Raw genomic sequence first — 24508 nt, 5'->3', positions numbered from 1 at the left:
TTGGCTTATTAGCTGTATCGTGTAGCACGGAAAAAGGAGGTATTTTCGTCAACTTTGTTGTGCATATGACATGTAGCAGGCTGCTAGCGTAGCACCTTGCTACTAAATGCCTACGCTGCGTAGCAATAAGTGCCTACGAGTAGAACATGTCTGCATCACATTGAATGCTTTCATCTTACCTCCTCACATTTCATGCGCTCCTGGTAGGCTGACCAAACTTCTATACGTGTTAAGATATAAAAATATTGTAAAAAATTATGAAGTAAGTACCTAATTTCAGAAGATTTATAAACACGATAAATAATAAAAACTTCATATAAGAGATTCTAAAAATATATTGTTTCATGTTGAGCTTGATTCCGATTGAGTTTATTCACATGCTTGTTAACGAACTCTAAACAGACCAGATACAAGCCCAAAACACGATATTTTCTTACATTTCTCTCTTCACAAAATCAAAACTACCTAGCCTTCAAATAAAACTCAATCTTTTATGCGATAACTATCCTCCATTTGAGTAGGCACATAAATAAAGTTAAACAATCTTGACAGACACTTTTTACACAAGTATACGTATGAAACAAATGAACAAACTACTTAACTATGTTAAATGCCTACTCAAATTGAGTACAGGAAAGTAGGAGTTAATCTTAAGGCAAGTGAGTATATCTTGGCGAATATGACTAGCCGCAGAATAGACATTTTTAATCCAAATAAAACGTATACCGTTACGCCAACTTCAAATGCGCCAATATACCAACAGCACAATACATAAGGCAATACAAAATCCACTTTAATACAATCTCTCGCCATCATACGGGGCCCCGTCTAACTCGGGCTGCCTCTCTGCTTCAGGCGGCAGGCCCCACTTGGGCCGGCAGCCGTTGTGGGCGCGGTACCTGGGTATGCGATCGTCGCGTATCATTTCATACGCCAGCCGAGCTATGCCGCCCTGGTAGTCACTGATGCCTGTGTGCCATAGTCTTGGACGCACGTAGCCGTATACTGAGGAGAAATAAAGATACAATCAATAAAAACTATTTACAACTAAAGTCAATTTTGCAAGTAAAAAAATAAGCCATACAAAAACATAAAAAGTGGCTTCACAGTTTTACGTTTTTTTAGGGAAATTTAATTAGAATTGCATCCAGAATAATTTTCTAAAATATTAAGTTGTAAAGTTATAATAAGTTGGAAAGAATATTACTTGATATTTATTAGATAACGACAAATAGAAGAGTATGGAAGAACCCAACATGCTGCACCTCGAATAAAATTGGGATAAGGGGGGACGATGATGTGAATGTTGAATTGATCAAACTGCTAAAAAGCCCCATTAGTCGAACCACTGAAAATTACAAACCAAAAACCAATTCATATGATACATTTTATTGCTCTTCTGTGACAACAGCCAGTGATTGTTGACAGGCGACGCAATGTGGCGCCATGACAATACAGTGCCGTGGAATGCGCGGAACAAAGGCAACTGCTCATGTTTATATTGCTCTGATACAAGAGCCACAACATCGGATTACCTCCGTAAATGCATGTTGTTTGTCTTTGCCATGCAGGAAATACAATATTTTTTTTTACGTAAGTTTGTTAACAGGTCTAATAGGAATACTTATAAAAACTTGGAGTCGGACTAATGAAAATCCATCACCAACGCTTTATTTTAGGACCCTTCAAAATTAAGCGTTCAAACCTCGAATAAAAAATGTCCTGATACTGAATAAATTCAAGCATTTATTTAATCCTATCATCGCATGGTATGATGTTCATCGTTAAACTCAAAATTCTAATCTAACTTACACAAACAGAATCCACAATAATTACAATCGACCAAAAACAGTGGCAACATTAACAACACTCCAAGAATATCGTTAAACAAAATGAAAACATAAAATAATTAGCAAAACAAGCAAAAGTGAGGAAGTGCGTCGGAATTAGCTCGTGCTGAGTTAACATAAATATCTAAATATCAGTGCATACGTTTGTTTGTCAGAAACAATTATATACTCACTTGCGTCAGCGGCCATCCGTTTGGAAACAAAACATTTTGTTATACTTTGTATATTGTATAAATCAGACACGAAGAAAGTAGGTATTTATTTCCATTAATCTTTAATTCTTATTTCTCAGATCGCATACATGTGCCAAATATATTATAATTCGTAGGTATAATGATATAATTAACTCTTTAGATTATTACTTCTTTGTTATCTCTCGTTTTGAGAAATAGGTAGGTAAGTAGTCCTTTTTATAGAAGATTTCATCCAAAACAGTTATATTTGTTTCAGTGCATACAGTACCGTCTAGGACGGTGCCAGCGGTGCCCAGGCACAGGGCGCAGACCCTGGAGGGGCGCAGAAATGACCAGACCAGTATCTAGTTTTGTTTCATGCATGGTAGTTAGTAGGTACATTTTGTTTTATTGCGAATATGGTGTAGACGCGCCCTCTGTACTATCTATATCTATATGGCATTTTTCAAGCGATCTTGAAACAACAACACTTGTAAAGGTGGTTTTATATTTGTCTAATGTGTCGTGACGTGACGCGTCAGAACGGTATCAGTTTCATACATTTAGTACTAGCTGGTGCCCGCGACTTCGTCTGCGCAGGATTATAGTTCGGCCATTCAGAGAATGCGTTCCTGACACGTCGCGATTGAACTGACGACGTAACTTTGCAATGGCGTTGCAGTTACGATAAAAATATTTTTGCTGGTTGTTTACCGTTTTAACAATTGAGGAGCATTAAAACAACATTATTATATCAATAATCAATGAATGTAGTTACGTCGTCAGTTCAATCGCGACGTGTCAGGAACGCATTCTCTGAATGGCCGAACTATAGTATTTCGAAAAATATGTTTATAAATTGTAGCCAGTAGCGGCTTTAAGGTAGGGCGCGGTTGGGCGACATAAGGGGCGCCGCAGGCGCCCCCAACCAATCCTTGATCAGAATTTTACTCCTATTTTTGTTTTAATTTTCATCAAAGATCGCAGCATACAAGAACTGTATGGATAGCATCAGGGCCGCCTTAACCTATGGTGCATGGGCATGGTGTGCGAATAACCCGGGCGCCGCGGGCTCAGGGGCGCCGCGGTACGCTCCTGGACCAAGAAATTTAAATTTAACTTAATGTATTGTCATACAATGCCGGGCGCGTTAGATACACTACTTTTATGTCCCAAAACTCAAAAATTATCGCGCTCGCTTCGCTCGCGGTTTCTTTACACTTACGTTTTTTTCACATATAGCTACTTTGAATTTAATGTCCCAATACTCAAAAAAATTCGCGCTCCCTTCGCTCGCGGCTTCTTCACTTCACAGTCGCCTTTTATTATATATGTTAAGGACTTTTAGTGATCCAAATCTCAAAAAAGCTTTTTCGGGCTTGCTTCACTTTATAGTTTTTTTTTTTTATTTTTCAACATTTTTTTTGTCTACCCTAGCAAAAAGGTAGCGTCGTTTTTAAGTCCTTTTATTAATTAGAAAGTAACTTCTAGTTTCTACTTATGGTACTACTTTAAGTCCCAAAATTTTAATTCATAGGCGCCAACACCAACAAAGAGTTATCTACGTTTGGGCAACATTTTAAGTCATTTTTTTGTTTTGAGTTCTAAAATATAACAAAAAATTTCGCGCTCGCTTCGCTCGCGCAATCAGAACCTGTGTTCCCGTGTTTTTGCATTCACCAACCAGCAATAACTTATGTACGATTGGGCTACATTTTAGGTAATTTTTGCTTGGACTTGTGAACTATGAAAAAAAAATTCACGCTCGCTTCGCTCGCGCAATCGGTAACTACATATATTATGTTTCTGTTTTTCGTATGGGTTTGAATTGCAGTTGGGGGCGCCGTAGAAATCTCGCCCAGGGCGCTAGTAGAATTAAAGCCGGCACTGATTGTAGCCTATGTGTTATTCTGATGTATAAGCTATATTATTGTAAAGTTTCATTAAAATCCATTCAGTAGTTTTTGCGTGAAAGAGTACCAACATCCATCCATCCATGTATACAAACTTTCGCGTTTATAATAATAGTAGTATGGTAACGTTCACACTAGTGCGTAACGTGTTGTGTTGTGATGGCTTATGTATGGAACCGATACAGTTCTGACGCGTCACGTCACGACACATCAGACAAATATAAATCCACCTTGTCTTGCTCGCAATATTACATACACAAACAAAAGTACCTATACCGTAACTATGAGACAATTTCTGTCTATATTCATTTGGAGGGCGCCACTTCTAACTTAGAAGTTCTAAGCAAATCTGTCAATCTAGCTGAGGAGATGTATATAGTTCACGTTACGCTATCATTGCTGTCAGCCACATTCATTGGTCCTCCCTTTATCTTTGATTTTATTCATTAACTACGTGCGGCGTTACTGACGCACAAGCGTGCGAGAGATAGATTTTGAATAAACACTTTTTATCTTAAAGAAATCTACTAAGTACCTCATCCTCCGAGCCTTTTTCCCAATCATGTTGGGGTCGGCTTCCAGTCTAACCGGATTCAGCTGAGTACCAGTGCTTTACAAGAAGCGACTGCCTATCTGACCTCCTCAACCCAGTTACCCGGGCAACCCGATACCCCTTGGTTAGACTGGTGTCAGACTTACTGGCTTCTGACTACCCGTAACGACTGCCAAGGATGTTCAATGACAGCCGGGACCTACAGTTTAACGTGCCATCCGAAACACAGCCAATGGTGTCTATGATGATATACTTAGAAAGTACATACAGACTTAGAAAAGTTGCATTGGTACTTGCCTGACCTGGGATCGAACCCGCGCCCTCATACTTGAGAGATTGGTCCTTTACCCACTAGGCCACCACGACTTTTTCTTCATCATCTTCATCATTCTTTTTTTCGAAATCTACTAAGTACCTAGATACCTTCGTAAACAAAAAATAGATAGATTTATTTTTATGCACATTTGTCCACTTTATTGTCAGAGCCTGGTTAGAGCATTTTTCAAGGGCGCAGTTTTGAAAGCTCGCACCGGGCGCATAAAAGGCTAGTTACGGCACTGAGTGCATAACAAACCAAGGTAACATTAAACATAGGTACGCCTGCTTTGGCAAATGACGTCGGAAATTTTAATTCTAACCAATGGTAATCCTGAGGTTTTGTTACTGCACCGCGACATAAATCATGGAGAATCATAAAAATGATACTTCTGTATACCAGAAAATAAATATTAAACGCTTATGCGGCTTTCATAACGACTTAGAATCACGACCGACTTTGAAAGTTGTTACAAACTTCTTTATTTGCTTCTGGTAGAAGTCTCTTACGACTTATGTAATTTCCAAGTTGGAATGCAAACAACTTCGTGTATTATTAAAGATTTTAATGATGTAACTACAAAGCCTATAGAGATTAGACATTTGCATACTTAGATACATATTTACTTAATAAATTACAATAATGAATACACAAATTATTTATTCTCATCTACCTAATTATGAGAATACATATATAACTAACCAATATTTAAACATACATACTTACGCAAATATACATTATATATTATGTAGGTATACTCAAATACTCAAACATATTACCCACGCAAACCTTATTATAAATAGCCCACCAACCAAAAGATAGGCAGAATCTTAAGTTTTAGACTCTTAAACTAGATTATGAAAAACAATTTTCTGCCTCTTTCTCTAACATTTTTCGAAATTAATCGCAGTTATAGGTACTCCTATTTAAATTAATTTAATTCAAGGGAACGCAACAAAGCTGCCTAATGAAAATACGTTATTTAACATTTTTAAAAGATCTACATACCTACCGACTTTCACTACGATAGGCTCAATAATGATGATAAAATTCAAAGTCAGACTAACTCCTCATGTGCGTCGGTAGCGGTTGCAGCGTCGGCTTGTCCAGATCCAACTCATATATCTCTTTGGCCCCCTTCATGAGCTCAGTGTCCTTCATCGCCAGTTTAGTGATCTGCGGTATTTCAATGTCCTCCTCTTTCTTCTGGTTGAGCTCTGAACAGCGCACCAGCTTCTTGATGCGGGGTTCGAATGGACGGTCTTTGAATTCTATTGAAATATATTGGGGATTTTGTAGCGTGGTCAATGTACCTCTATAAAATGTCTATGAGGAATGATGTAATCTTGACAATTCTAGAGTTAGTTGATGCAATGAGACTCGACAAATTAACTACTTCACTATTCTCAATGCAGACTCAATAGGTATGTATCACATATGCCCCATTCCCCAAGTTATTAAGTTTAGTAGATTCCGGAAAAGACAAGAGTATTTCTAAGAAAATGTGAAATCTTCACAGGCAAAGAAAGGAAGGAACGGATCTGATGTGTTAAAAAATATTGGTAAGTGAGTAGTAGGTAAATATTTATTAGAGTACCTTCCGAGAGATGCGCACAAAAATCATTGTAGTAAGTGGACTGCCCTCGGATGCTCTTCATCGTCTCCTTGATGAACGCTTCCACCTCCTCGTCTGTCCATTCTTTCTGGAAAAGCCAAACATAACAAATTACATATTGTGTGATACTCCCCCAAATAATGAAGTAGGTAGGAATCTTGAAGGTAGTGTAGGAGAAAACAAATAATTTCGTTTTATAACTTACGTCCTGTGTGCCAACTTTTGGGTCCAGCCATTTGCCTTCTAATTTTGCCCATCTGTCCTCTGGACGACACCTGAACAAATGGAATATAATAGGCAGCAATATTTATCAGTATAAGCATTTATGCCTTTATGTAGGAATCTATCAGCGAATTCTTTCGAACTATCACACAGACAGGATATTTGTTCACACAAGAATCTACTATCGTTACATTGAAACTTACATTCTCGTTTTCCTGATAGGATGTTGTCGATACTCGTCGAAATATTCCGTTAAAAAAGACATGATTCACACTTTAATTTATATTTTTATACAAAAATCTTATAAATTAGATAAATTACATCGAAAATTTGCCCGACTGTAGACGTCAAACCACACTAGATTAAATAAAATTGAAGTTTAGATTTTATGACAAAAAGTTTTATGAGAAAGGTTTAATATTGGTTCTCTTGCGGTAAGTCGTATCAACTGAATATAAGCTTGTAATTTTTCTTCGTAAGTTTCTTTCATAATAAGGTTAGAGTTATTGCGGATTTGCATGTTGGGCTCGACAGTTCGTGAGGTCGCCAACGATTTGCCTTCTATACAAAGGAATATACCTAATAAACGTTAAAAAATCTTTACGGTCTTTAATGTTTTATGAAAGACGTAAAAAATACTCATCCGACATACGAAAGAAAACAACATTAAAAGCTGGTTAGCATAATTATTACGTATTACGATCGCTCGATCGTTATAAAACGCTTAATCAATCGGTTAAACAAAAAATGTATAGGTAACTACATTCGGCACATCTGTTGTTTCCTCTGTGAATCAACAAATATCATATCCAGAACCATAGTTCTGATCAACTAAGTAACACAACCGCTTACGTGCTAAGGAATCTATACAGGAAAAGGAACATCCTGCCATTTATTTTAGGAAAAAGATAGCATAATGCGAGCATGTACCATACCTATATAAGTAGGTAGAAGAGGACTGTTATAGGATAGGTAGGTACATTTTGCGTTGGCAGCATCATCGTCGGAGCCTTTTCCCAACTATGTTGGTTGGGGTCGGCTTCCAGTCAAATGGATGCTACAGATTTACAAGGAGCAGATCTCCTCAACCCAATTACTTGGGCAACCCAGGGGTATTCCCCTTGGTAAGACTGGTTATCAGACTTATGACTTTTAACTACCCGTAAGGACTGCCAAAGATGTTCAATGAAAGATGCGTTGGCAGCAGTTCTTTTAAAAAACCAGACAGGGCTACAGATATAAATTCAAATCGCTATAAAATATTGTGTAATGTAAAACTGAAATACAGTCGACGTCTTAGGAGACACGGCTGCTAAGCGTGATAGCTGAAACATGGCGAAATGACCACGGAATGACGTCAGGCATGATGTTGGCGGAAACATGCGTAACCGCAGCGAATCATGCGCGATCTATAACCGTCTAGCCGGCGGGGCGCCTGATACACGACCTCATGTCGTACCCTAGTGTTACTCCATACTTCCTAGTGTTTCTATGTTCCTAGTACATATCTAAGTAATTTATAAGTACTTACCTAAATTAATAAACAGGGTAGTGGTTTTTATAGTAAAACACTGGTACCTACCTACTCAGCTGCATCCGATGAGACATAGTTGGTAAAAAGGTGATTGGCACAATAGTCTCATTTCTAATAGTTACTCAATCAGCCGTTTCGTTTTTAATTAACTTCAGAGTAGGGAGCTAGGCACCTTCATCATCTGCTCAATCTGCGTAGCAACTTTTGCTCCCTATAATTTACTTAGCTGCACCTGCATAAGTATCTAAAAATCTATCTAATTTATAAAAGCAGCCTCAGGTTGTGGTTCCCCTAAACTTTCGCGACCTTTCATCGGATCGCAATTTTTATGCTCGCGCTCGCTTCCTCCGATAGCGTGACCAGTCGGCTTAAATCATGAGATCGCTATATTTTTAGACGATATACATTTTGTCGTAAAAATGAAGCATTTTGAAGGTCAACAGTCACCGAAGTTTACGTATGTAAAATGCAGTTCCATAAAGTTTTATAGGGTTTTTCTTTGAGTGAAAACTCTATTATAAGATGAGGGAGATCTATTTAGGGAGTTTTTTTTTGTGCCGTGCTTCCTTTGGTTGGATGAATTGCGATTTCCAGCCGACTCACATAGCTGCTTTCCATTGGTATCTATCTGTCGATCGGTATATAAAAACTATGAGACACACATTGTGCACTAATGTCTCTCTATTTTTTCTAGTCTACTGACTACGAAAGAAGTGATCTTATTCAATTTGCAGAAAGGAAGAAGGAAGCCTGATTTTTTCGATTTAGAAGTGTTTTTGTAAATTTTTAATTATTTTCCCAAGTAGGTAAAATTGATGATTCTATTCTATTCTTGGTTATATAATGACAAACGATAAAATCGATGATTAATGATGATATCCAGTGTTGTGAATGTTATATCTGTCATATGTTGTCAAAGGAATACAGCACTTTCTATTTCTGCTGTAGTGGATACAAATTTAATATTGTATGCTAAAAAAGGAGAATATATAGAATCAAAGTAGTAATATATTATTTATTAATCATAGTTTATTGTAGCTTATCATAGGATGACAATAAATTGAGAAATACGTAATATAACGCAACATACACCACTCGGGAGATAACAACTCAACATGATTCTCGTCAATTAAATCTTAAACTAAAACCGAGACTATTGAGGAACGTCCCCGCATACTTGACTTCAAATTAAACTATTACAAAACATGATTCAAGGTTAAAAACATTCATATTCGTCAAAAATAGGGTTTAAATTATTTCCGAAAATTCACTATAGTAAAATACTTAATTTACGACGTTCTTCTTGCAACACTACAATAAAATGAGAAGGTATTAGTGTAAACCGTTTATTCAAGTAAACAGACGTTGCATTGTGACTTATCTAATAGATTGTCTTATATTAACATTTCCACAATAAAATTAATTCAATGTTCTATTTGGGACGCTTACGGTTCTGTGACTGCGAACATTTACTAATTAATATTGAATTATCATCATCAAATTATCCTGAGGTATTACAACATTCAAGATATTTCAAAATTGGCTAATGTAATTTTAAAACTGTCTAATACAACACTGAAATTGATTTAACTTGTGTTTAATAGTATAGCTTATTTACTCGTTTTCATATTAGACATTGATACATATATTGATTAAATCATTTGCACATTAAGTCACATGAGTAGCTAAAATACATACGGAGTAGCTCCTTCATTTAAATATCGTCATGTTTCATGGATGCTTAAGCGCAGGCATATGACACAGCCGAAGCCTTTATGTCCAACTAAATGGAAGTAATATACACAACTTTGTGACGAATTTAAAATGAGGAAGCTACTCTACTTTGTAATAAAATGCTATATTTACAAGCACTGCTTAAAAACAATACTTTTAAAAGTCCACTATTTATATCTAAAATTACCCATTTTGTCCATTACCATGGACACGCGTTCTCACTGTTATGCACACAGACAGAAATGAGAATTCTTGGCGATTAAAATACGTTACAAGTTTCATAAAAATATATTTAGAACTTCGATTAATGAGACAAGATTGGTCATTCGATTTATACAAATATTTCTTTTGATTGCAATTTTGAGCCGATATTTTGAAAATTCATATTGGTTTTGATAAAAACATAATTATTTACGCAATAAAATAATAATCATCGAATATTTTCAACGAACATACCCTGAATTTCCTTGATTTTTAAATGCACGAATCACGCAACAAATCAATATTTTTGAACTGAATATACTAAAATAATATTGTATCGTCAATAGTTCGATGACCTAAGATTCGAATAGTTGAATGAAGTGACTTACGGAATATCTTTTATTTGTTACTTATATACCCTTTGGTTTCATAAAAAGATACTTGCTTTAAAATATAAACCCGTAGGCACCATATAACATTCCTTTTTACTAACCTACGAACATGGCATAGATATTACCCATGCCACTCTTTTCATTCTTTCTTTCTCAATCTCCTACCAAATTCTTTTATAAAAGTCACTTCAAACACAGAAAGTAGAAGATACCTATGTCTGAGGAGACACCAACCACTCTGAAAGTTTATCATCCATGCAGTAAGATCTTGGAAATAATTACACTACCTTCTAAAATTACTTGGCAAGTTTGATTTTACTGACGCAGTTACGTTTTTAAAATTTCTCCCGCGCAGTCAAACTTCAAACTCACCAAGAATTGCGGAAGTAATGGCCAAATATCCTACTAGACAGATTTAGAGTAACAAATTACTGTGTTGTTTCATTATTTTGTGTAATTAAGGTCACAGAATCGCAGGTCCCGTTGTCCTGAGCTCAGAACCTAGCGCGGATGTATACGGCGGCGACATCATGGTTCGCGTAGCCGAGGCGCTTGGCATGCTTGAAGATCTCGTTGGTGGTGGCTGTGAGAGGAAGGGATTGCTCCAGGGTGTCTCCAAGACCTAGGGCTAGCTTGAGGTCCTTCTGCATGTGCATTAGAGGCTGGTGGGTTGAGTACGACGATTCTATCATTGCTGGAATCAGAAAAATGTGTATGTTATTTTTTGTAGTTTTAAAAGATCAAAAAAAATATTTAAAACGTGATATTTCGATACGCTGTAGCTATGGTCAATATATTTTTAACTGGTATCGCATTCAAATTAGTGAATTTTGTTGCACATAATTTTTTGTAACTGTTCGCAGCGCCAGAAATTTTTTTGTAAGTTCTAGGTGTAATTTGTTTGCTATCGCGCTTAACCATGTGGCAACGCTCGTGTGAACCGACGCGGTCTATCATAGTTAGCCTCAATACCTATACCTCGAATTTTTAGTGTGAGATGCGATTAACAGCAGTTACCATCCTATCAATCTATTAATTTCTTTTCTAGAGGAACTTGACATTGCTTGTATGGGGCTAATGTCGAAATTCTATCGCCAGTAAGCAACAAAACAATAGATAGAATATTCGGAACGGCTGTTAAACTAGTCAAAATTATTGACCCGATTTACGTTGTTAGGAAACGTTACAGCCACACGGAGTCAATCTAGCATTTACAAAAAGACATACCTCGTCCCTTGAGTATGAGGTGCGGCGAGGCGAGCGGCGTGAGGGCCAGCACGTCGAGCAGGTCGGCCTGGTTGAGGCCGGCGCGGTCGGCCAGCGCCAGCCCCTCCGCCAGCGCCGCCAGCGACACGCCGCCCACCACCTGCAGCACCGAGTTCATCTTCGACGCGTTGCCGATGTCGCCTGGGGATAGGGGGGGTGATCAGTAATGTTACAATATTATACTGTAGATTGGGGGTTTGTATTTATTTATTAAATACTTTATGTATACAGTTAAATACAAACAAGAAGAAAAATAGCAAAAAAAGGGGGCACAACTTATTTCATATAAAATCTCTTTTAGCAGGCCCGTATATATTATATGTAGTACATTTTTATTGTGAAGGCTAATTTATGTGTAGAACATGATATTGAGGTTTATTTACTTAACTTTAATCTCAAAATGGAAAACAGGTAGCAAAAATTATAAATGTAAATTTGTAAGTTTTAACTTATCACAAAATAATTGAACTGATTTTGAAACCTCAACGACTTGGTTATACGGTCTTCCCTGGAGCGGCTCGCAAGTGGTGTAAGTCTTATTCTACACTGGCCGCACAAGATTAGTTTTCACATATATCTTTAAACAATCTGTCGAATTGGTCCAAATGTACTATGCTTAATACACCCACGTTCATAACACAACGCCTGTGATAAGGACCCAAAAATATATGCTTTTCCTCTATTCTTTATTGCACACTAAACAGCAAATACATAAGGAATACAGACAGTTATGTACAACGGCGAGCTTAACCAGAAACCAGAATTGGGTTCTCTTACAGCCAACCTTCAAGCGATAGAGATATTCGATAGAGGTAGAGTAAATTGAATATACTTTTGACATAAACAAAAAAAAACTTATTAACTACATTTTAAACTTATTCTAAAGAACGCTCAGATTAAGACGTTGACAGTTAAACGGATATTAAAATTATAAATAAAAATAAAGAAGAAAAACTAAAACATAAAAAACAAAAAGGCCCGCGATGTCAGTTTCCCTGTAGCATAAAAAAGACATCATCTTCTATCATTATCATCTTTTTAGTCTCTCGTTCGTCGTCATTCACAGAGGCTGCCAGGAGTATTGAGAAAATTCTGACACTGGTTTCACTGGTTACCCATAATGTGTCAGCTAGTTATGCGACAGTTAATGTTATCTGCCAAATAAAGCCTACTTATAATTTCTACCAAATATTGCTATTCGAGATCTGTAAAACCAAAAGTTAGTTTATGTGTCAGATAAGTTCCTAATAAGCTATCAGAGGGAGACCTTCTCTGAGCCCGGTGAAACTGGCCTTAAGACACTTGCAGATCTGCAGCTCATTCCAGTAAAGCCTATATAAAACCCACTGCCTAAAAAAACACTAAAAATTTACAGCAACACATCACGGGCCAACAGAACAAAAAACAAAGATAAGTGTCAACGTCCAAGATTCCTCGCGTCCACAACCGGAGCAGCTGACTACTACCAAGGTAAAAGGAGTTCTTGCTCATCGCCTTGAAGCAGGACTGGCAGTCGTCGAACAGTGATCTGTCTCCGGCCGCGAGGATTATCAGCGTGCCTTCTTCTGCTTGCGTTTTTGAGCCTTGGATCTGAAATGAGGGAGAAATGTGCTGTTAGTTATTTTTTTGGGGTGAGAACGATGGGTTAAGTTGTAATTAACTTGATATGAAGGCAAAATACTTAGGAATATAATCATCGGCAAGGATATTGATCCCTGACCTTCCCCTGCGCAGAAGTGATTTATTGCCTTATGTGTACGGTGCGCAAAGCGATCCCCACTCTTCCGCCGAGAGCTCATTATCCGTGCCGATAACTATAACTGTTTAGAATATGAACATACATATTTGGGGCCATTTTGGAAGTTAAGTGTGATTTTGAGCTATGCTCAAGGCATGAGTCAGGATCTCTAATCCTTGCCGTTGAATTCATATCTACATGATAAAGTTGGTTGTCTGTTTCACTAATTGTACATGGCCATTACCATGCCATGATCCTGCATGAAATATTTCCCAACGAGTAAAACCACAGGAAACAGCTTTCATGCAACCAATTTAAAAAATTAATGACCTCACATTTAATTTGAGCGCTCAGAAAAGTTGATGGATCCTGTCACGAGTGAGAACTTCAATAAAATGAAGCGATAAAGTTTTACAGCCACTCTAAACCTTAATGAAAAGACATCAAGCGGGAATATAAATAACAAAAATGCATCGCCGAAGCTGTTATATGTTGATGATGCTTCACTAGCAAACACTTTGGCTTAAGGGCTTGCTCTTCAAATGGAAAGCTGTAGCGAACACTACTGATAGAACTTGGCAGATACAATAAATAGGATAGCTGTTTAGTTTGAGACATCGAGGAAAATGTATTTAATTTAATTTGTCTATTTTTTATCATTCATCTTTTTAATAATTGTAACCTGTTTCAGGATATATTTTTAACACAATAAAAAATGAATTCATTTCCAAACTGACATTACTTCGAAATCCAAATCGGTTCATCCATTCCGGAGCTTGATGGCACAGACCACACAAATCGACACACGTCAGGTGGTATATTTTTTACCAAAGAATTTATAAAGTGACATATTTCTTTACCTGGGCTTCCAAATACCGTCCTCCCTTCCCGCTAATAGCTTCCACGATGTCGTGTGAGGTGTCCGAGTCTATCGACGTCATCTCCACATAGCCTTTGGACTCCAGCGAGGGACAGTGCAGCACGCCGCAGTTACCGAACACCATCTGGATTTAAATGAAGAAAGTTTGGGTAAATATGTACCTAGTTCAATGCAAGGAAATAGAATATGTTTTGTAGTTTTTTCGTTTAACACAGCCAGACAAACAGACGCGGCAGAGGCCATTGTTTGTAATATTTTATTAGCCCTTAATGTCGATTACTAATTTAAAAAAAGACAATAGAATATAGCTTAGTTACTTACTGAAGTAATGTCTAAAATAATAATAAAATCTATTTTCATGGTCATGGTAGAGGTTGTGGATGGGTTTTCCAAGATTATTAAATTGTTTATTTTATTTTATTCAAAAGGGAACTCCAACAAAGGATACACATTACATGCATAATTATAAAAAGTTACTTAAAGATTTGTGCTCCTTCAGTTATTTTCAATAGAATATTCCCTTATCATTAGTACTTAACCTTTCAACATTTAAGTGAATACGTGGGCTTGTTTATGTGTGGGCGCAACATATAACAGTGATCTGCAATGAACCATAAAATATAAGTGAACAAACTTAAGTATCAAGGTATATTTAGACACTTAACCACTTATCTAAGTTTAAGTACCTATCCAAATAACTTGGGAACAGGACAAGAAGAAGTATCACAAAAAATTAAGATTTATTTTTAGAATCCTTTCCTAAATTACTTTGTAGTCGAAGTACCTTCTTATTTCATAAAAAGTAACTATCCTTTTAGTCCCTGAACCGACGTGTAAAATCGAGCAGAGCTACAGGTGCCTATAGAATCTTCTAGACATGACCAAATTACGATCAAAACACCCAAAAATGTTCTCAATTTTCTCATCCCACCGATCACAGGAACTCAAAATTTTGAACAAACCACGCACTAATCTTCCGGATGAGGTGGTACCCGTGACCCATAAAAATTCAGAGTAAAGGTCGGCACAGCCCTGACTGCGAGCTGACCTTTGTGCCGACACACCTAGCCGTGAACATCGGCTATTATTTATATGATGGCTCTTAGAGGTAGAATAGGGAGGTACCTATCTGTTATTCAATGGGTACCGTGTAATGGGTCGATTCACTTGGATTTGAATGGTATTTTCGGTATTACTGTACTTCATATATCAAAGAAAAGGGTCATAAGTGACCATTATGATGATGAATATAATAATCAGCAAATTGCCGTCCACTGCCGTGTGTAGGGCAGGGTTATTATGCCATCCCTTTGTAACCTGGTTTCTGATATCTTTCTTAAGTATATCTAGGGTGTTGCTGTTTACCTCTTTAGCTGCTTGAGGGTCTGCGACACATGAGAAGGTGATGTCAGCCTCTTCCACCACGTCACAGGGTGTCGTCGCTAGCGTGGCTCCCACCTTCTCGAAGTCTTTACACTGGAGACAAAAGATTAAATTGATTAAATAACATTGCTTTTAGTAGAATAAGGATAAGATTTTTTCGAAGTTATAATTTAATTTAAGCTAACGGTTCACATCGGACTTTAATTATTTGAGACTACTGTTTATTTCCATCGACTCTCTACTACTTAAATGGACAAAGTTTTGAGTAACATTTTGTCCTTATTTTTATTGTTTTCTTCATTTCATTACCCATTAAATATAGAAAACAAAACAAAATCATGAATAAAACCAATACACTACTAACACCATCTATCCTCATAACTCAAACTAAAAGGTTCATCTCACAGCGACTAGATGTCGCTGTACGTCGGCGCCTGTACCAAGGCAATCAATACTCGCGCCACGCCACCGGCCGGGCCGCGTCAACGACCGCGCCGTGCAATGGCCGACGCCACGCGCCGCCATTTTGACGGCGATAACGGCGCCTATCTAGCCTCAACGTACGCAGCGACACAGGCGAACACCGTGACGACTGTCAAACCAGTCTCGGCCGATCAACTCCAAGAATATAACACTGTGTCCGCTTTATGACTTACTGGAAAACGGACACCGCTGATGCCTTTCTAGCAAAAACAAAATGATCGGGGTCTTTTTTGCAGTACCTATTTGCAATAATTGACAAAGTAAATTGGGCAATTTTGTATTGAATGCATTATTTGTGTAGGTTAAAAAAAATCGTCAACAAAGCGCCAACGATGCTCTTCTATTTTTAGACAACCTCCCAGGCATTGGTAAAAAAACGCATACAAAAATACAGTTGACAACATTGACATATATTCTAGCGATAGACAAGAACATCCATACAAATAATTTACCTGCATAAGTCGTCTGTTGACATCTCGATGACGTATTGTGACATGTAGTCATCCTCATTGATGTTAATTGCAGAAACGTCGCTCGTATTTTGCCTACATTTTTCATTACTCAAAAAGTTTATATCTAAGTGAATTCAAAATCATGTAATATATCAAAAAGTTTATTTATATCTAATTGAATGCAAAATCATGTAATATATTAAAACCAGGAACTTATTTTTAGGGTTTTTAATATTAATTACGATGTTTTTTTTTTCTTAAGAGGGCTATCACAAATTTTCGCGAATTTAATTATTTTTTCTTGAAAGTAAGAACATACCATGACAAAGTGAAGTCTGTTTTCATTGATATTTTACCTACTGCCAGTTTTATGGCACATCTGTTTCTGCACGATTTTCTTAATCCATAATTTAAGATGGCGGGCGGGAACAAATTAATGCATATTTGTAAAATTGAATTATAAATGAAAAGTATGATATACAAGCGTTGTAATAGCATGAACAGCGTGTAATTTTACTAACTTGACTCTCGAATTAGTTTATATGTGTAAGTTTATACCCTGATATGTATTTTCTATTTTATAATTGTCGTTTCATAGACATCCATCTGACGCAGGTGTCAAAATCGCTCTGATTTGCCATTTTGGGCACTGCATAGTCTGCACTGCAGTTCAGTGTGGTAAGCTTTTTGTTCGGAACGTTCTATCTAGTACGTAGTACATATATATCGATGGTTGACAATATTCAGGCTATGACATTTTGAAAAAGGTCATATCGGTTTAGACGGGACCGTAAATATTTGCATGCACAATGCAGTTTGCTGAAATAAAAGGGCAGACGAAGCCTGTCTTCTATAACTATGTATGAGAGCATTGAATGTGAGGAGTCGTTCAAATCAATACTATTGATTTTACTACGTTCTTGAGTCCGTTACGAGGCTACATCGATTCATTGGTACAATGTGATGTTTATCATCAAAACGTCAAGTGTTTATAATAAAACGTTCGCAAGTTATTGATGGTTCGCGACAAACAACCGTAGCGCCGAAGGTCAATATCAATGTTTGCACAGATGGCGCCAGCTCCGCATCCCGGCTATGTTCACTCTAGTATAGGATATCACCCACGCCGACAGATATCTATACGACCTATATACATAACATACACAAGTACATGTTGCTATGGAACATCGTTCCTTCCCAAAAGATAGCTAAAATCATAATAAATATTAATAATGATGAATGGGTCACATCAGGTCACGTGCGACACGTTTTTTCGTCGATCCGTGACGTCAGTATTCCGCAATTATACAATGATATATGAAGGACATAAAATTCGAATATGTAAATGACGGCAAATGTTTTGCCGAATACATTTCTAGTATCGGCGGCGTTTCAAGTAATCACAATAATAAAAGATGTAACTGTTATATCCTTTATGCAATATCCGCATTGTAACAATCTCTTCCGCAATCGTTTAAATATGGAGTTGATAGTGAAGCTGGCACTACTGCAGCACTTGCATTCATAATCTGAATCACAGGGCATCTGCTCCGCACTAACGGAAATTAATCTCATAAACGAAAATCTGCTGTTGCTTTTATATAATCATAATATATTTTCGGGATCCCGTTGGTCTTAAATGCATATTGGTATCGTACATGCAAACTGTATGACCGGTATGAGCTTCATCATGGAGTCATTCACAGTTACCGCGGCTGCGAGCGCCGGCATTTTGAAGCGGTATTTCAACAATTTCCTTCTAGACTCGATCGCAATATTGCTTTACAGAGTGCATTTGTATGTACTATACAAACATTTAAAGTTGCGTTGTGGAATTAAAGATAAGAGAGTGCATATTGTGATAAACTCGTGGGTCTTGTGTGGCTTTCTAGAGATAATTTTTGTCTTTATATTCATATCGGCAGAAAGATGTCCATTGCTGAACGCGGACCTCTCAGAATAATTATCATAAGGAACGCTGACCTAGATAATGTTACTTTCACGCCTTGTGGGAGAACTTCTAAATGTAACTAAATTGTTGTGGTGTTTTATGACAATAGATCCTCTTCGAATATTGATCGAAAGTAATCATAATAATGAAAATATCATAGTCGTGACTATTCTCTCACACAAGTAGACTAGAAACTGACTTTCGCCTGCAGCTACAGTTTCTAACCAGCCACCTACAGCGGACATAAATATTTTCTCAAGATAAATAGTAATAAACAGCTAACGATTTCTATGAATTTAGCATAATCTAGAAGAGGTTCCAAATATAACAGAAACTTGTGAACATGAAATAAGAATTGTTTTTTTGGAGAATGACAAACAGTTACAAGATATAAGCCATATAATGGAATTCTTAGATTCTCGGCGTTTCAATAAACATTAAAGCCGTCTGGATTGTCAGCTAATCGTTAAAACAAGTAGGTTCAAAGTCAATAAGGAATACAAAGAACTGCCACCCAACTTCTAAGAAATGAATACATTATGCAACCGCAACGTTGTTCTTTCATTCAATTTTAAATTCAATACCAAATCCATAAGCTGGATTAAATTTTATAAAAACTTCGTTAATACCGATTATGGCTGTTTGTTATCTCGAGTTCAATTCTATTTTCAGCCTTATCGCTTTCTGTTTGAGTGTAAATTAATGTGATAACCGAACTTTGTATTATGTCTGTCTGTGTTAGTTAGTGCCAGTCTGTAAAGTATTATGCCACGGCCTAGACATGAGGTAGTGGGTTAATAGTTACTTTTGGTAGACTGATCGATAATTGTATAGACAGCTAGTCCCATCTATGTGTATCGGAAAATTCTTCGAAATGTTTATCGGTACGCAAACACTTTCGGTCAAGGTCGTTGCCGTACCACTTCCAACATGCCTTTCGCCTCCATGGCGATAAATTCTCGCAGTTTCAAAGTGTTTGTTCTAAAGTTTCATACTGCTAAATTGAATTCGCTGATCACTTCGTGCTCTTGGCTTGGAAATCGATACTTTTATTACATTTTCTTTTGTCCTTCCTCTTAGAGAGATCTACTAGAGTGCTGTTTTAACACCGCACGAGAGCAGTAATTGAATATGTAATGAAGATAATATTATTTCCAAGTTTATTCTTCGCAACGATATTGAGTTAAGCAAGAGAGAGTTGATTCATTACATTATTGGAAGTTCTTAAGAGAAGGAAGAGATGATTCGGACTTTTCGAGGTCACAATTTTGATGTAACATTAGATTTTTCTAAAAGTATTTTTCTTCATTTATTTATTTAGAAGTTGTTTGTGGAAACTACCCAAAGTAGATAAAGCTATTTTGTTCCACTACAATGAATAATTTATACAGAGACACCCCAATTTTTGTCTGACTAATATAGCTTTAGGTGCTAACATAAATGTATTTATAACATGTACAATTCCACATTTATTTACAGTGGGACCGATATTTCAATAACAGTTTGTAAAAACCGTTAGTGTCGGCAATTCTGCCACTTGCAATGTCCCCGATGCATTTCGTTTGCCACTTGAAGATTCTCATTTTCATATGTTTAGTCATACAGAGAAACAATGGTGATAATTAAAAGTTAGTACAAAATGTCGGACGGAACTGCTTCGTCGATTATTTTGTGGGTCAAACGTGCTCTTTCTCCGTTAAACGTAAGGTTGCCACATTATTATATCATAATAAATTACTATTCAAAGTTGCTTGGCTGACATAATACGATTACAAGTCAATGTTTCATTATACAAATGCGTTCCAGCTCATAATTAAATGCTCTTACGGCACGGTAGGCGATATCGCACTACCAATAACAGTCTTCAGGCTAATTGAGGATAATTGTATGTGAACAAAAATAATAAGGAAAACTACAGCAATACAATCTGTGTGATTTTATTCCTGTGCCTTTAATAATCATACACTTTTGACGCTTTGTTATTAAGAGGACGTAGATTAAACAAAATTATGCGGGATCGTAACCATGAATATATTTTCCTATTCCTAACTTGATTAATGAAGAAGTGGCACAGCACAGCTCGAAGATACTCAAATACTAGTGAATGGATATTGTTGTTATAGGTAGGTATAATACCAAATTGTTCAGCCCTAGCAAACCGAATCGCTAAACAATGGCACGACGCAACAGAGGGAATATTACCAGCACTAGAACGTGGCAAGACTCAATCGTGTTCTTACATCATCTCGGATATAAGAGGGATTGTTTCAACAGCTGCTGAATTGTCTCGTCGCAAACATTCAACGCCTAAAAACTCACATAATACATCAGAAAAATTCGATATCATGCTAAAATCAACGTGGGAGAAAAGGCAATCTCACAGACAGTGGATATGGTTTCGAAATAACCATTACTCTTACAATATCAATAACAAGAGCAAACATCTTAATATCTATCAACCGATCCATCTGAAAGCGTTCACCACACAAAACATAATTCTTATCAAGCAAGGTCGCGTAGAAGATATTATTATTGAAGCGATGAATTCTCGAGTATGCCTGTTGTAAGGAATAAATACGTGTCAGCCGAGAATAATAAACATCGCAATGAGACCGCACTAAATTACAGCTATCTTTCCGGGGACATTTGCACTGAATTTTTTGGCGCCAGTCCATAGAAAGGGGGAATTATTGCATTGGAGACAGGTGGTGTAGCTGGAAACATTGAAGCACTGAGTATTTTAGGAATAAGTGATTTTAAAACATCCGTGCCAAAACTAAAAGAATTGACAATTCAATTAAGTGCAGAATCTCTAAAGAAACACGTTAGGGAAGTATTAATACCAAAAATGTAAGGTTTCAAATCCTAATACCAATGCTACACATATTATAAACAAGAATAGAGAAACGTATTCCATGTGTACGAATACAGTTGTTATGGTTAATGGTCCAGCTATTGTCTTAAACATAAACAATAGACTAACTGGTAGGTAGGAAATTCTTTCTCAGAATGTTAGCATTGTCAGGCATGATTTCTAGTTAAAAAATTGGCTTTCATTTCAAAATATTAAGAAATTGCGGAGTTCAGGTAAGTAATATAGAAAGGGATATTTATAAGCTGCAACAGCAGGCAGAAACGGTAGAAAAAAATGTCCCACTTGTTACAACTGGAGAGGAACATTAAGATAACCACGATCCAAAAATAAAATTCGAAGAATCTTTTTGAGTTATTTTTATGAGCGTTACTGTAGAGGTTCAAAATAAACGGTTTTACACCTCAACATTCTGAAGGCAATCTTATAAAGGATCAGCAAAAGCGGGAAATTCCGGTAGATAACTAATACTCCCTTGGAGCTCGACACCGATTAGTGGTTCATCGATCACGGCTATTAGAGCCAGCGTATCATCCGGTACAGCGCTCCTATAAATAGGATATTCCGTGTAAAAAATAGAACGCTTACATCCATCATTAGCGAATTGTTCTGTTCCACGTACGAGGCTTCCCAGACCTTGACGTGTACCGATAATTGAGCTATTTAGCTGCATCGTACTAAGTATCTTAAACAACCGGGTTATAAGAGGACTTGGCAATGTTCCTGGACATTGTAATGTTCCTGGACTTGGCAATGTTCCAAATCTTAATATGAAGATTTTATATTAACTGGTTGATACAGCTTTCTTTAATATTGAATCGAGGTTGGAAATGTACAAAGAGAGGAGACTGTATAAGGGAACGAAGATAGAATGAACGATCAAACTCGTATTTCTAAGAGTAGTGAGTTCATAGGTGTGAAGAATTAAGAATAGGTCTGAGTTCAATCGTGGGTGTCGAACGGTCGCGTGTGAAGTAGCCACGTGAAAGGAAACAACAGCCATTAAATGAAAAGCTTTTTGTAACATTAATGGGGCCGGAACTTGTCTTGCATAACTGATGCCCGTTTTTTTTTTCATAAAAATGTAGAAAAGTGCTGGAAAATGTGAAATGTATTTTCGGTCGAAGTTTAATCAAAATCTGGATAAAAGGGAACAAAATGAAGGTTGTATGGAGTTAATAACTGATGAAGGTAGGTTAGCTACGCTTTGGTTTTGTAAATCCCTTGCGGATTTTTAACACCGGCGAAACAACAATACGAATTTTTCGCACTTAATGTAACGCGTACAAAACGTTGAGAAACTTTATAAATGATTTGATTTTCATGTAATTTTATCGCTATTAGATATTTTAAATATTGCAAACACGATACTGGTGATCGTAAACACTGAACGTAAATATTATGATAAAAAAATCCCTAAATAACTTGTTACATTTAGCAATATTTTCTGTGTAGAGCGGACAGCGTGTCTATGCCAGGGACTGCCAATAAAGCGGCGGAGTCTAGAAAATCCGGTCGCATTCTATCTACGTACAATTTTATGTGTAGGCGAGTAATACAAAGTTATAGTGGTAGTAGAAAACGAGTGGGCAAAGGTCCAGCATGCGAGTCGAGCCTTCTTACAAATGGCCACTCAATGAAATAACTATGAGGTAAGTAAACAAAGACATCAGTCGTCATATAGAAACTGGTATAAATGCACAAGTTTATATAGCACCCGTAGATACAGATATAAAAATAAATATGGAAGAGATATAAGATCTGGTTCGTGGTACAGATGTATAGGTTTGTATAAGCAAACGTGATGTACGCACGATGTTGCAGACAGGATGGAATATAAATATAGAACACCTGGGCATCGGAATGAAGCAAGCAGGTCACCTCGGAGTACCGAGAACCGCGACCGGTAACAATACTGTTTACCTATAGAGCTGCAGATTTCCAGCAACGCTACGGTACAATACGGATGTAACCACACCTTGTGTTTTATTGCAAGCGAAGGAAAACGCATAAGGCAAATATTTATTAAAACCACAGTAGCCTCAGACACATTAAATCATTAATCTCAAATATTTCTGGCAGTGATTCATCTGAGTAAGCTTCAAGATGTTTCCAAATCTATTTGCAATCTCAAGAAATAAGTTTGCACATTTCGCAACGTTCAAGATTTTTAAAACGTCCTCAACGAGGAATTGTAATCCGGAGGCGTGTACTAAGCTCTCTGGCAAACAATGGGGCTGCATACTACACAATGGCGCCCAAGGGCAGGTACAAGACCGGAGCCCCTTGAACAAGAAAATTATCCTACTAACTGCCGCACAAATGTACCTTTAGAAAGGTAGCTAGAGCTAAATGTTGTGCGATGTCATTGGTTCGTTGACTCATTAAAGGCACTAATGAATAACCCGATATGGTCAAGTAACTAAGCTCTTATGACACAATGTTTCGACATTTAGTCGTTGTCTTCAACCATTTTTCAGTATTCCATAACTTTTTTTGCACACAGGTAGGACCGTAGTGGCTCAATTGGGCATCCCATATTCGCTCTACAATCTAACTTGTCAAAACGGCTGCGCCAAAGGACAATGGGCACTTTGTATGGGATTTGGTACCCGCTCCAACAGTAACGTATGATATATCATTAGAAAGGTATTTACGTGAACAATAATAAAAACTATGGGGCTTGCCTCAATTAGCTGTCCGATCCGAGTAACGATAAAAATTAAATCGACATAGAAACAAGTATGTCATCCATATATGCAAATTCATTAAGAGGCATATGTCGTCAGTATAATAATTTTAAACTCAGTTAATAGACATCTTAAATTGTTTGAGATACACTCTATTATAATCTAAAGGTTGTAATAGTCTATGGAGTCATACTACGGAAACACAATCGTCATCTGATTTGACAAAAGTTCAAAACATTTCTGAAAACACAACTAATCATTTTAGTTACATACTATCTTTAAACATACTG

At 37.1% G+C, this 24508-nt stretch overlaps 2 protein-coding genes across 4 annotated transcripts in view; both read right to left on the bottom strand.

The window, feature by feature from the left end:
- Positions 1 to 793: 793 nt before the first annotated feature.
- On the bottom strand, positions 794 to 7086 carry LOC124635524. The gene is made up of 5 exons (XM_047171413.1): positions 6846 to 7086; positions 6626 to 6695; positions 6403 to 6508; positions 5873 to 6076; positions 794 to 1005 (listed from the first exon to the last, which is right to left on the bottom strand). Exons 1-5 carry the CDS (start codon positions 6905 to 6907, stop codon positions 794 to 796), a joined length of 654 nt encoding a protein of 217 aa, XP_047027369.1. The 5' UTR covers positions 6908 to 7086.
- A 2099-nt stretch (positions 7087 to 9185) lies between these two features.
- The window catches only part of LOC124635518 (putative oxidoreductase GLYR1 homolog), a 54819-nt gene continuing 39496 nt past the window's right edge, over positions 9186 to 24508 (bottom strand). For 2 of the 3 annotated variants that reach the window (XM_047171404.1, XM_047171406.1), the window contains exons 8-12: positions 15753 to 15863; positions 14368 to 14511; positions 13233 to 13359; positions 11731 to 11910; positions 9186 to 11197 (exon numbers count right to left, since the gene is read on the bottom strand). In XM_047171404.1, coding sequence (XP_047027360.1) covers positions 10998 to 11197; positions 11731 to 11910; positions 13233 to 13359; positions 14368 to 14511; positions 15753 to 15863 — 762 coding nt within the window. In that variant the 3' untranslated portion in view covers positions 9186 to 10997. The remainder of the gene's footprint in view (positions 11198 to 11730; positions 11911 to 13232; positions 13360 to 14367; positions 14512 to 15752; positions 15864 to 24508) is intronic. The other variant, XM_047171405.1, reaches the window with a different exon arrangement.

This window comes from Helicoverpa zea, chromosome 13, assembly GCF_022581195.2.
Source record: "Helicoverpa zea isolate HzStark_Cry1AcR chromosome 13, ilHelZeax1.1, whole genome shotgun sequence".
NCBI classification, from domain to species: domain Eukaryota; kingdom Metazoa; phylum Arthropoda; class Insecta; order Lepidoptera; family Noctuidae; genus Helicoverpa; species Helicoverpa zea.
Note: the sequence above shows the minus strand (reverse complement) of the source record. Positions and strands in the feature narration are given on the sequence as shown.